This window comes from Girardinichthys multiradiatus, chromosome 7 (genome assembly GCF_021462225.1).
Source record: "Girardinichthys multiradiatus isolate DD_20200921_A chromosome 7, DD_fGirMul_XY1, whole genome shotgun sequence".
NCBI lineage: Eukaryota > Metazoa > Chordata > Actinopteri > Cyprinodontiformes > Goodeidae > Girardinichthys > Girardinichthys multiradiatus.
This window is the reverse complement of record NC_061800.1, coordinates 42,429,621-42,442,701: the sequence shown is the minus strand read 5'-3', so window position 1 is coordinate 42,442,701 and position 13,081 is coordinate 42,429,621. Positions and strand designations below refer to the sequence as shown.

Genomic DNA, 13,081 nt, shown 5'->3' with positions numbered 1-13,081 from the left:
TCATGAATGAAAATACCGGAAACACAGACAGTATTTCATTCACTTAACTTTTCATATGATCGATGATCGTATGACTTCCTTGGATCCAGTTGAAGAGTTTATGTCTGTTTGCCAGCAAAGAGACATCAGCGCGATTGTCTCCCCTATCCGGTCCCTTTCAAAGGCCATGTGGAAGAGGGCGGATGTAGCAACAACTGTGCTTTTATTTGGGTAGTGGCGTCACAGGAAGTCCGCAGTTATCCTGTTTCCTGGCTGTGCCGGAAGAAGGTTAATGCACTTTATTTTGAAAAGTTCCAGAAAAGTTCGTACTGGAGTTTAATGTTGAAATCCATGGCTGCGGCTCCCAACAGCTGTTTCTCATAAACAGCTTATTGTGACTCTCAGAATGACTAAATCTGCAAGTTCATTGCTTTAAACGAATCTAGGTTTCTGTCAGATTTGCTCAATGATTACTTATAACCATGAAATGAACTCTCTCTGCATGTCTCCTGTACAATAAGATGCCAGAGATAAAAGTAGCTTTGATTTGGTTCCTGTTCAAAATGAAGTTCTAGGCCAAACAGTCAAATTACAGGTTTAAAAAATAACCATTGTGCTGAATGAATAATAAAAGACTTTTCTTTTAAAGCTAAATTATCTATCATAAACAGAAATTTCCATCCATGAATCACAGTTTAAAACAAACAGCACATGGACCAAGTTCGTCTTGTGATAAAAATTTATTCGGCATCTGTGAGTAACTACAGTCGTAGTATTCTCATACAGGTCATCAATCTGGTATATTTTTATAAAAATTAAAGTAATTAAATCTACTTACATCTAATACAAAAACTAAACAAAGAGTGAGTCCACCTCTGCTTTAATAGGCGGAACATGAAGTGCTGCAACACCTTCTGGAAGAATCATCATATAATTAAAAATCTGTGCATTAAATAACAATAAAAAGACTCCAAACACACAAACAGGATGGTTGAAAACTGCAGAGGAAACACTCACACTCACATACACACACCTGTGAGTTAGCAGAAAAAACATCTTTGGTGTCTGATTGTAAAAGGAATCAGATTTTAGGAAAAGATTCAAACACAAACAGCTGGAATGTGACGTTTAACCAGAGTTTCTGCCGACACACTGAGAGACTTCAAAACGACCCAATAAAAACATTTAAACTGCAGCTATGTGACGGTTAGAGTCAGAAACTGGGGAACTAATGCTGAGGTTTAAGAGTTTCCTGATTCATCAACAGTTTTAAGACCACAGAAGAAGAAAACATCCCACAGTGCGACAGAGAAACTCTGATCGTGATGCATTAAGGATCACAGCAGGAGGCCAAACGTGATTATAGCTTCGAAACCTGCAGCTGAAACATGATGTGCAGATAAAGAGTGAAGCTGATTCTCCGATAACAACAGGAGCCGCTTAGTTACAGAAAATGAAGAATAAATGTGATCACTGCAGAGCCTCGTGTTCAGATTAGGCTCAGAGCCGCTTTAAGGCACAGAAGTGGTGAAGTTTCTCTGTCCTTCACTCAAACAAGGCAAACAGGACAGTTTAAAGTGTTGGAAACATGCTCTTCTTCATGCTTTGGAACATTGTTTCAGCGTCTTGTTTTCTAATCAAACAGGGACAAAGTGTGACATTATGGATTAAACATGTTAAAAGTTCAGTGACATCACAGAGGAGTTCATGGCCCTCTCTTGGTTTCAGGACACAGATCAGTTTGAGAGCGGACCTTCTGCAGCTTCCATAAACTGACCAATCATATGAAAGCAGGCTCCAGTACCAGGAGCATGCTGAGAGGTACCTCCAGACTCCACGGGACAAAGATATTTGATGAGTTGTGAATCTTGTAAAACCCAGAGCTGTTACAGTTAATGAAGGTTAATCTACAGGAAGTGTCTGTGTGGTTATCTGGAGGAAGCTGATCAGTCCACTGATATGACCTCAGAGGACATAGGATGGTGGGCGGAGCACCTGGTGGGCGGAGCACCTGGTGCCCCGCCCACCTGGTGTTGGAAAACCGTAAACGGCGCCACATTTAGAAGGAAAATGAATTTGTGAGATGAGGATGTGGGTTTTGCTCAGTCTTGTTTGGTGTCATTTATTAGATTAAAGTTTGAAGAAATAAGTCATAATGACAATTTATTTCTTTATTTAACAAACAGGGGCCTCAGTTTTGCTGAGGAATCGGTTTGAGGTCAAGCTGCAGCTCTGCACATGCTCAGATTCAGGTGTAAGAAACTCCGCCCACATGTACCTCCAGCCCCTTAGGATTACTGTGGGTAAATTTTCTCCTGTTCAGGTCTGACAGGCAGAGGAGCAGCAGGCCTCCTGAACCTCCAACAGGAAACATCATTCCTCCTCCTCCTCTTCCTCCTCTTCAGCCATCACCTCCACCAGGAGCTCTGCTGTACACGTTGCCTCTCCAAGACTGTTGACGGCCTTCACCGTGTACTTGGCATCATCATCACCTGAAACCTGCAGGTTTCCACAAACAAAGGAATAACATTAATTCATTTAAAATTAATAACATGTTCAGAAACGCTTAGATTGGCTTGAAAAAATATTCAGACTCCTTAAACATTTTTACATTTTGTGCCATGTTACAACCACATATTTTAATGTATTTTAGTGGGATTTTATGTGATTCACCAACACAAAATCGAATAAATGTAAAACAGAAGGAAAACAATCATTTCCGTTGTTTAAAGCTGGGCTAGGTTTTAAAACAGAAAGCCTTCAGAGCAGGACAAGTGCAAACCTACCTAGACATGGTCGTCTGCTTAAACTGACTGGAAACATTAATCAGAGAAGCACCCAAGAGGCTCTATGTGACTCTGGAGGAGCTGCAAAGACTTACAGCTCATGTGGGAGAATTTGTTGAAATTCATCAGCAAGGATGTGGAAGCAGCTGCTCAGCATGAATGAGACTAAAAGGTTTTGGCCTACTTGTAATTTCAGTGTCTGATAGAAAACCAACACTACACATAATCATGAATGCACAGTAAAACAAGGTGGTGGCAGCATTATGCTGCGGAGGAATTTTTATCAGCAGAAACAAGAAAGCTGGTCAGAGTCACAAATACACACCCCTTTGTGTTGGTTTATTACCTAAAATGCTACTGAAATACACTGAAGGTTTTGGCTGTAAGGTGAACAAAATGTAAAACAGTTCAAGGGTTGTGAATACTTTAGCAAGGAACTGTAGTTTCAGTCTTTATAACCTAGTGTTGATTTTATAAATGAGGAACATCTTTAAAAATGCAACTCTTAAATTAGTTTGATGGTGTATTAAATAAACAGCGGAATAGAAACCAGGATCCCACACAGCTTCATGCTGCTTTAACGTTTCCAGCTACTTTAAACTAAACAAGCTGTGCAGCATCAGCTGAACTCTGACCTCTGAAATGACCAGACTGCAGTTTCCTTCTTCATCGTAGTCGATCTGGAAGTGTCGGGTTTCTTTGATTGGCTGGTCGTCTTTATACCAAACCACCTCAGGGTCAGGGTATCCTGCAGCAGAAAAACATCTTTGGACTATTTGTAGTTTAAATCTAGTTTTATTTGTAAAAAAATGACTCCATATGTTTCAGTTTGTTGGAAATGTTCAGCAGCTTCATGACTTAAAAGACAAAATTACCTTTACAGTAGATTTATGTTAATTTATGAAATCTTATCTGTTTTAATGTTTTCAGTTTTCACTCTAATTTAAAATCCTCCTGCAGGATAAAATCTAAGGTGTTGATGTGAAACAGGTCAGTCAGTGTAAAACTGGATGATTTAATATTAAACTGATTATTTCTGATCTGATCAATGTGGCATCGATCGGTTTTACCTTCTATCTTGCAGTCGAAGCGAGCGGCGCTGCCCTCCACCACCTCCACATCTTTGATGACCACACTGAAGCTGGGTTTAGACTCGGTCTTTTGTTCGTACTCCAAACACTCCAGGAACTGATTATCCTCTGAAAACAAACCAGCAGGTGGCTTAGAGACGGGTTGTCTTGTTTTATACTAGTTTCATTCTCAGGTAGTTTTCTGTTTGCCAACATTCAGCCATTTTGACCTTCTTACCTTCATATTTTCTTTATTGTATTCAGAACCCTTGAATCGGTCTAGAAGGGACTCAGCTGATCTGTTTTGTAACTTTAAGACCATTTCAAGTCTTCTTGAGTTGCTATGTAAAATATTTGTGTCTCATTTTTTTTCTGTAGTTGTTTCACAACGAGCCATAGCAGAATGCTGCTCAAGCTCAGCCTGGTTCTGGTTCTGCTAGAGGTTTGTTCCTGTTAAAAGTAAACACCTTCACCACATGCCTGCTCAGAATGAAGGATTCCTGGAAGTCAGTAACTCGATGTAATCAGCTGGGCTTCCTTAGATCCTTTTTACCAGCTAGCTTCATTTGATCAGCAGAATATGACCCTAGTGTTTGATAGTTAGGACTGAATCGGACTGAACGTTATTTGATCTGGATGTAAATACATGACTTGACTTGTTTGGGTTCGGTACCTTCGGTGGGCGAGCCCTTCTTGGCACTAACTCCAGCCATCATGGCCATGGAGGAGAGTCTGCCAATAGCTCGAACAGCGTGACCCGTTTTCTGTCGCAGAAGAAGAAATGTTCACAGTCCAAACATGATGGAAGACTGTTTTTGTAGAGCGTTGAGATGTTAAAGATGAATGATCCTCATGTTGTTGTTGTTTACCTGCCACTTCCTCCTCAGGATGTACTTCTTCATCCTCTCCTTGGACAGCTTGGTGGTCTTCATGGTATTGGTGTCCTGTTTCAGCCAGGGGTGTTCAAAACACTGAGGGCAGGTCAGCCGAGCCCTGAAGAGGGACATGTTACACTGTGAACAGAGTGATGTGTCTGCAGATACTTACTGTACGTCCAACATCTCCTCCAGTAATCATAGTCCCCAGATCATGTGGAGGGTTACAGTGAGAGGGATGTTTCTCAACATGTTCATCAGGATTACTTCATGTCTTTCTTCAGCAGGTTGGTGATGAAGTCTTTGGCGTTCTCAGAGATTTCATCAAAGGCCTCGTCCTCAAAGTCCCACGTTGCTGAGGTAACATTGGCCAGAGTCTCGTTGTCGTTGTCGCCCATGAATGGAGAAAGACCGCTCAGCCTGAGGGGATAAAACCAGAAGAAAGGCCTTAGCTAAGGTACCGCCAGCTGAGCCGCATTTAACAGACAGTTGTGTCCTTACAGGATGTAACAGATGACTCCTATGCTCCACATGTCTGTGGGGTAACTGATGGCTTCATAATTTATCACTTCAGGAGCTACAAACTCTGGAGTCCCAAACAGAACCTTCAGAGTTCCAGCGTTTTCTGTTGGTGGACAAAAACAATATTCAAACCATCGCAGTTAGAAGAAGAAGAAACACAGCGGGAAGAACTGAGAAGCTCAGCATGAACATTTCCCCCGAAACTCCGTTCCAGTTAGAGATCCAGTTAAAATGAGTTAACTGGTTAGTTTCAGTTAGAGGGCTGGTGGTCTTAGTCTCAGAGTCTGGTTACCTAGCCGGCGGGCGAGGCCGAAGTCGATCAGTTTGATTTTGCTGCCGGTCTTGTTGACACACATGATGTTCTCAGGTTTGAGGTCGAGGTGGACGATCCCCTGTTTGTGGATGAAGTTGACGCCGTCGATGATCTGCAGCATGTATTTAATCACCTCCCTCTCTGTGAGCTCAAAGTCCTCGTCGATGATCCGCTCAAACAGCTCGCCGCCTGAGATCCTGCAGACAGCGAGGACGTTCACGACTCAGAGGATGATAAACACCCAGACTGACTCACGGTTCCATTTTGTTACAACATGCCGTAAAACGTCATATTGGGAGTTTGTAAAAGACCAACACAAATTAGTGCAAAATTATAAAGTCTATTTTGTTTATTAAACTTTTATTAAACGAGGGAAAAGACCCAATGAGATCAGGACATCTTTCACCTGGTCAAGAAAGGCAGCAGCACATCATAGCAGACAACAATAACTAACATAAAACATGTAAAGTGTGAACAAGGTCAAATAAAGTGCTGGAGTTACTGTTACAGAAACAGTTTAAAACCTAAACAAGACTTAAATTTCTTTTTTTACAAATAAAAATCTGAAAATGTGGCATGAATTGGTATTAATCTGCCCCAAGTCAACACTTATTGAACCACATTTTACTGCAGTTGAAGCTGCAGGTCTTTGTGGGAATGTCTCTACCAGCTTTGCACATAGACACTAAAATGTTTGCTAGTTCTTCTTTGTTCAACTCTTGCAACAGATTTTCAATTTGACTTAGTTGTAGACTTTGACTAGGCCATTATAACACATAAACAGGCTTTGATCTAAAACCTTCCATTTTAGTCGTCTCTGTATGTTTAGGGTTGTTGTTCTGTTTGAAGGTGAATCTTTAGCCTCAAACCTCGTTGCATCAACTCTGACAAACTTCTCTGTCCCAACTAAAGAAAAGCAGTCCCAGAGCATGATGCTGCCACCCCCGTGTTTCAACCTGAACATGGTAAATTCAAGATGATATGCAGGGTTAGTTCTGCTCCACACCTACTGTTTTGCATGTTGCAAATTTTGGTTTCCAGAAAACCTTCTTGCACATGTTTGTTGTGCCCCCTACAGGACACATAGCAAACTGCTATGGCATTTTTTAACAATGCCTTCATTTTTGCTTTTTCCATTAGGCTAACATTTGCATGATTAATAGTCCTGTTTAAAATCTTCCCACCTGATCTCTGGATCTCTGTTTCTACACTTCTTCTGGTTCACGGTTAATAAATAAACCTGCTAATTCTCAGAATTATCGCACTTTTTTAGATTAAACAGACATAAAGATCCTCCTTAACGTACTCGGGACCTTCTCCAGGTTAAAAACTAATTTTCATTCTCTGGTGAAACTTCAGGAATCAGGTTCCTGTTTGTTTGTTCCTTATTGTGACGTCTGCTGCTGTTTCCATAATGAAGCTGAAGATTCAAATGCAATCAGAGATAATCTGACTATAAACACATCTCTTCCTGTTTGTATTCCCAGTTTCGTCATGTCAGCACATGTTTGCTGCTTCCATTCTAATGTTTATTTATCAGAGTTAAAGTCTGAAGCTAAATGCTGAGTTGCTCCTCTTTGACATGAAGGAGATTTTCTGAGGAAATCAGCTGGAAGCAGTAATGACTAAAGAAGAGAATATATTTCAGGGAGCGATGAGGTTGAATGTTGGTTTATTGCTCTAAAATTAGCTTACAGGAAATGTTTGCTCCCAAATTCCTCTCATAGCTGAGCAGGAAATTGTTTTCCGGTGTTTTCTACAGTAAAACATGTTGTTTGTGTTTGCAGATGAAGCAGCTCAGAGATCAGATCTTTAATATTCTCCTGCAGACTGACATTCCTCTCTCTAAGGTGTGGGTCTGTGGGGTAGAACCTAACTCTAACCCTGCAAAGGAAGCACCTACATCTCCAGGACCATGACGATGTCCGACTTGCCCTCAAAGGCGTCCACACACTGAACCAGTTTGGGGTGATGGAGGCTGTTCATGATGTTGATCTCCTGTCGGACGTTCTCTTTCTCTTTGGCAGAGTACGCTTTGATAAACTTTCCAGCCCAAACCTTCTTGGTGGCTTTCTCCACCAGCTTGAAGACCTGACCGAACTTCCCCCTGAGACAGAAACAACACGTTTTATTCTGCGCTCACTGACCTCTGGGTGGTAGGTGAGAGTGGGCGGAGCCTTACGTTCCCAGTCGCTCCTCCACGTCGTACATCTCCTTCACCTTCACTTCGGCTCTGATGGTCACGTCTCTGTACTCTGGCTCTTTTTCTGAGTGTGAAAACACAGAGAGGAAACATATGGACCTGACTCTCATGGCTGATAAACATCTAAGGTTAGTTTGTTTGCAGACAGAGGCTCATACCTTCATCCTCCTCCTCTGCCTCAGCATCATCCTGGTTCTCTGTTAGAGGAATCAAACAGCAGCAGTGTTAGTCCAGTCAGTGGTTTTAGTTCAGCCTGTCCTGCTGGAGCCCAGTTAGTCAGAAAAGTTCTGGTTTAGTAGCAGATGGGTTCAGATTCAGGTTTGATTCCATTAGTAAAAACCACAGTCCTGTTTTCAGGACAGCTCCTGTTTTCAGGATCAGATCAGAGATTTCTGAACAGCTTCACTGCCGTCTTTCCTGAAGAAAACTCTCCTCTCAGAGGTTAGAAAAGTTGTGTCTCCCCAAATAATTACTTTCAAACAATAATGGCTGACGAGCTTCATTTAGTGATCCTGGTGATGGCCAGCAAATGCTACAACTGTAAATTATTCATCTCGCCTCCGTACTCTTCTTGCCTGAAATGATTTCTGAGTCACGTTTATGCTTTTAAATCCTACCTGGTTGTGTCATCACTACATCTCTCCCTTGACCCATCAAGCCGACCTTCTCCTATACACGTCAGCTGATGCCAGGCTGTGATTACCTTGCTTGGCCAATCAGAGGCATAATAGAGGCGGGCTGAATTCTCCCCCCTCGCTGCTTTGGTCCTTTCATGAACCACATGGAGACAACAAAAAGGTGCCTGATCCCACCTTGAGGTGTTTGGTGAAAGGATCTATTCAGGCCTGCTGTCCACCATCATGTACAGATTCATCGCTATGCAGATAATCAGTCATACCTGCTGATAAATGCAGACAAACGGCTACAAAAGGTCCTTGTCATTAGTCATTAGTCCACAACATCACATTATTTGTGATGATTATTAGGTTACTCTGATTGTTGATGGGTTTTGACAGAGGCTCCTAAATATTCCAGCTGTCAATTAAAAAGTTCCTATTAAATTAAACAAGTTATTTGAGGAATAATTTAAGCAGAAAATAATTAAGCTGAGAACCCAGGTCAACACATCCACCAGAACCTTTCCCAGCAGCAGACGTGGACTTTGGAGTAACATTAAAACCTTTAATAACCCAGGAGATGTTAAAGGGGGAAACTGGGGGAAATTTTATTTTAGCAGATCTCCCTGAAATTAAATGAAGATTTATCAGATTTTAAAACACAGACGGCAGGCGAAGAATCGTATCTGGAGAGTAAACCAGTTTAAAAACTAAAACCATGACACTGCTGACTGTTTATCTCCCCTATGAATAGACTACTGTAGTGCACTGATCTCAGGTATTGGTTGGAGCTTCTAACAGATGCTTCAGAAACCTACAGCTGGACAAACTGCCTCCTTCTGGATAAGTACGTCTCAGACCTGCTGACCTTTTTATTCCTGGTTGTTGAGATCCACAGATGGATTCTGCTAACTGTTCCACAATTGGTGAAAAACAGAAACTGGACCTTCTTTATCAGAATCCTTGAGGATCTTTATGGATCTCTGTCTACTGATCTCAGACCAACTACGTCTTTACTGGAGTTAGTTTTCTCACCGTCGTCCACTAGTCCGACTGTTACAGCTTCAGACTCGACGCTCGGCTCTCCAATGCCATAAATGTTCTGAGCTCGAACTCGAAACTTGTACTGTCGTTCTGGAAGAAGGTTCTGGAAACACAGACATCCTGTTAAACATCTGGACCTAACCTTTTTCTGACTGAGGTGGGAGATGTGAACACACCTGGATGTTGTAGGAGGTGCTGTTGCAGGACACCAGCTGTTGCCACTGCTGCCCCACCGAGTCCCAGATCTCCAGGTGGTAGGTCTGCACGGCGCTGCCTCCGTCGTAGGTCGGCCCGTACCACGACAGGGTCAGACTGGAGCGCCGGAGGTCTGAGGCTGCAGGGACCTTTGCTGGGGGGTCGGGTTTATCTGGGGAGGGAGGAGCAGATCAGACAGCAGTGATCATTCCAACCACAGATCTGAGCATCTGTTTGTCCTGCAGGGGGCGCTGCAGGGGACACAGCATTAAACCTGAAGATTTAACATGTTTGTTTTCTTGTGAATGTAATCATTTATTAAATAACATTTTCTTTAAGTGTTATTGCTGTGTTTTAATATTACTGGTGTAGTGAAGTCCTCCTCAGATTTCACCAAGAAGAACTGATTTTCTTCTCTTCCCGTAAAACCAAAGGTCTAGTCAAAGCAAGCTCAAAATACTTACAGCAGTCCAAGATCTTCAAAGTATGAGAAGCAAATAACCAAGTCTGTTGTTTCAAAGGTTTCAGTTCAAGGCCTGTCCTTACATACAGTCCTTATATACATTCTGTTTAATTTAGAGAACTCAGAAAGCCTTGAAATAATCCATGATTAATCCTAACTTTAAATATGAATTAAGGTCAAAGCTTGAATGTGAACCTGTGTTTTATGTAAAGGTAAGTTATGTACATGTTTTAAATGGTTTAATGTGAAAACATCCTCATTTATGAAACAGTTATTTAGGTTAACAACACACATGACTTAATCTTGGTTTCACCTTTTGTTTCCCTCCTTCTTAGGTTAAAGTTAGACGTTAGAACTCAGAACCAGGCTGTAAATGTTTCCGCCTCTCAGAGGGTCCAGATGCAGTAGGTGTTTCTTACCAACGATGGTGAGGTTGAGGGCAGCCTGACGGAGGCCGTAACTGTTCCTCAGCTCGATGGTGTAGCAGCCGCAGTGCTCCTGCTGCCCGCTGCTGATGGTCAGTTTACTGCTGCTGTCTGAGCTCTCTATGGAGATGTCCGAGGAGTCCTCCTGGATCTGACCCACACAAACACACCCAGTCAGAAGGTTTTAGGTTGAATTAGACGACCAGCTGCTGAGAGTGTGTGTATGAGAGACTCACCGGCTTCCTGAACTTCAGCCAGGTGCAGGTGATGGGTGGAGCTCCAGAGAACTTGCAGAGGATCTCCACCTTTTCTCCTGCTAGGATCTTCATGTCCTCTGGGAACTGCAGGATCTGAGGAGGCAGAGCTGCACAGCAACAAGAACAACCAATCATCGATGACTTCTACTGCTGAGTAAAAGGTGGAGACGCAGCAGTCAGGTTTTTTCTGGTTGATTTCTGAGAGAAAATGTGCTTCAGGTTCTTTAATGGATGCGTTTATAAATCAAAATGGTGATTTGAAGTATTTGATCCTCTGTTTAACTGATCAGAGGCGATTATAGGAAAACTGTTTCCAGCCTCCGGCTGACTGATCAGCGCATCTTTAGTAAAAGGTTAATATTTCAGCTGCTGGACCGGATCCGTGGGTCTCAGGTATCTGCTACAATAAACAGATTACTATATCTGGTGTTATCTGAACATTATTGATCACTACTGATCATTTATTATCAGCTTTACAGTAACATTAAAAGGACTGTATCTTCTGAGACGGTGAAAGCAGAAAACCAGCAGATAAGATTATTGATGTTACTGAAACAAACGGTCCAGTTCCTGATCTGGTTCTGGTCAGTTCTGGTCATAAGACGGTGTGTGTTTAAGTGTGTGTCACCTTGTTTAGGAGGAGTCTTTGGAGTTGGCTTCTTTATTCTGGCTTCACCTGATGGAAACAAACACAGCAGTCAACCAGCTGGAGCTCATTTAAAGCTCTCCACACCACAGACCTCCAACACCTTCCAGAACCTCATGTTGTTCATCAACACTGCAGAGACCTCCTCTAGGAAACTTTCTTCATTAGCTCAGGAATTTGCTACTAAATCCACCTGATCTTCAAGTTCTCATAAATTCCCCAAATATAACTACTCATAAGTAGCAGTTTAAAGGATTTAAAAAACTTCTGGAGAACATTTAAGGTCCAGAAAAGCCCATAACAACCTGGAACCCCAATAGTCACCATAAAGTCTATTAAAACTTTACTTTGCTCTATAAAACTCCTCAGTAGCAGTTTAAACTCTTATAAAGTGCCTTAGAAAAATATGAACGCCCTTTAAAGCTTTTTAGATTATTTTCACAACCAGAAACATAAATGTTGGGATTTTATGACAGACCAACACAGAGAAGAGCATAACTGTGAAGTACAACAGGAAAGATACATAGTTATCAGAATTATTCAAAATAAAAATCTGAAAAGTGTGGCGTGCTTTTGTTTTCAGCTCCCCTGACTTAATACTTTGTAGAACCAGCTAATCAATAATATTCACCCAGTAAAACATGAGGTAGAGGTTGACTCAGTTTTTTCAGAGTCACAATGAGGGACAGAGAACAGAGGGACTTTCACCTGAGCTACTGGTCCAGATAACAATAGAAAACCCTCTCTGCAAGCTTACCTGGGTTTGCATCATAACATCAAAATGATCTGGTTTTATAATTCAGTCAAAATCAAAGCATTTACACCTAAAGTAGCTGACCCCATAAAAGGTCTTTCAGATCACATCATTTTCTTGCTACACTCCTGTTCTACATGCAGACTGAGAACCGTGTTGCTCAACAAAAATATAAGACATCTACTGGTGTCAGATTTAGTTGAATGTAAAACTAATATTTGTAATATGCTACAAAAATATTTTTGTCTGAGTGTCTCCTCACAGACACTGTATGTGTAAATGTATTCTGAAATCATAATTGGTTGAAATACAGATACACTATCGGCCAAACGTGTTACGGTTTACTTGATATAGGACCCCAGAATGCAGACTAGAAGGCAGCATGACGGTAAATGCAAAAGATTTAATAACAAAAAACTCACTACGCCGAGAGGGACTCATATCCTGCAGTGCCAGGCGTGTCCCCCTACTTAAGCCAATACATGTCCAGGCCCGTCTGAAGTTTACCAGAGAGCATATGGATGATCCAGAGAAGGACTGGGAGAATATCATGTGCTCAGATGAAAGCAAAATATAACTTTTTGGCACAAACTCAACTTGTCGCGTTTGGAGGAAGAATACTGAGTTGCATCCTAAGAACACCATACCTACTGTGAAGCGTGGGGGTGGAAACATCAAGCTTTGGGGTTATTTTTCTGCAAGGGGGAAAGGATGACTGATCCGTGTTAAGGAAAGAATGAACGGTAGATGTCTGTATTGTAGTATTGTATTTGCACTTTGAGAGACATGTATGAGTAAAGATAAAGAGCGCCTGGATAATTATTTAGGACTGTGACACGCAGAAGGAACTGCAGGTTTATGCCTTTTTGGGCTGTCTTGCTTTCATTGAAAATATGTAACATGATAACTACATTAATGAGATATGGAAATTG

The 13,081-nt window shown here is 41.8% G+C and overlaps 1 protein-coding gene and 1 long non-coding RNA gene across 3 annotated transcripts; one reads left to right on the top strand and one right to left on the bottom strand.

Annotated features, from left to right (window-relative positions):
• Positions 1-704: 704 nt before the first annotated feature.
• Positions 705-11,523, bottom strand: mylkb (myosin light chain kinase b). The gene is made up of 16 exons (XM_047371092.1): positions 11,378-11,523; positions 10,729-10,856; positions 10,487-10,643; positions 9,586-9,776; positions 9,401-9,512; positions 7,907-7,945; positions 7,728-7,812; positions 7,449-7,652; positions 5,525-5,742; positions 5,212-5,335; positions 4,978-5,130; positions 4,705-4,828; positions 4,509-4,599; positions 3,836-3,964; positions 3,401-3,513; positions 705-2,478 (listed from the first exon to the last, which is right to left on the bottom strand). The coding sequence occupies exons 2-16, from the start codon at positions 10,819-10,821 to the stop codon at positions 2,353-2,355; spliced, it is 1,959 nt and encodes a 652-aa protein (XP_047227048.1). The 5' UTR covers positions 10,822-10,856; positions 11,378-11,523; the 3' UTR covers positions 705-2,352.
• On the top strand, positions 2,419-5,518 carry LOC124871652. Of its 2 annotated transcripts, none has more exons than XR_007039060.1 (4): positions 2,419-2,484; positions 4,723-4,883; positions 4,998-5,167; positions 5,285-5,518. It is a non-coding gene; the product is annotated as an uncharacterized LOC124871652 (long non-coding RNA). The 2 variants fall into 2 exon arrangements; XR_007039059.1 differs by lacking the exon at positions 2,419-2,484 and adding an exon at positions 4,212-4,277.
• Positions 11,524-13,081: the final 1,558 nt, after the last annotated feature.

Coding starts and splice junctions, on each gene's coding strand:
- mylkb (XM_047371092.1), bottom strand. CDS start 10,821: ATGAAGATCCTAGCAGGAGAAAAGGTGGAGATCCTCTGCAAGTTCTCT. Junction 7,946..9,400: donor AGTCGGACTAGTGGACGACG/GTGAGAAAACTA, acceptor TTCCTCTAACAG/AGAACCAGGATGATGCTGAG. Junction 7,813..7,906: donor GGCAGAGGAGGAGGATGAAG/GTATGAGCCTCT, acceptor TTTCACACTCAG/AAAAAGAGCCAGAGTACAGA.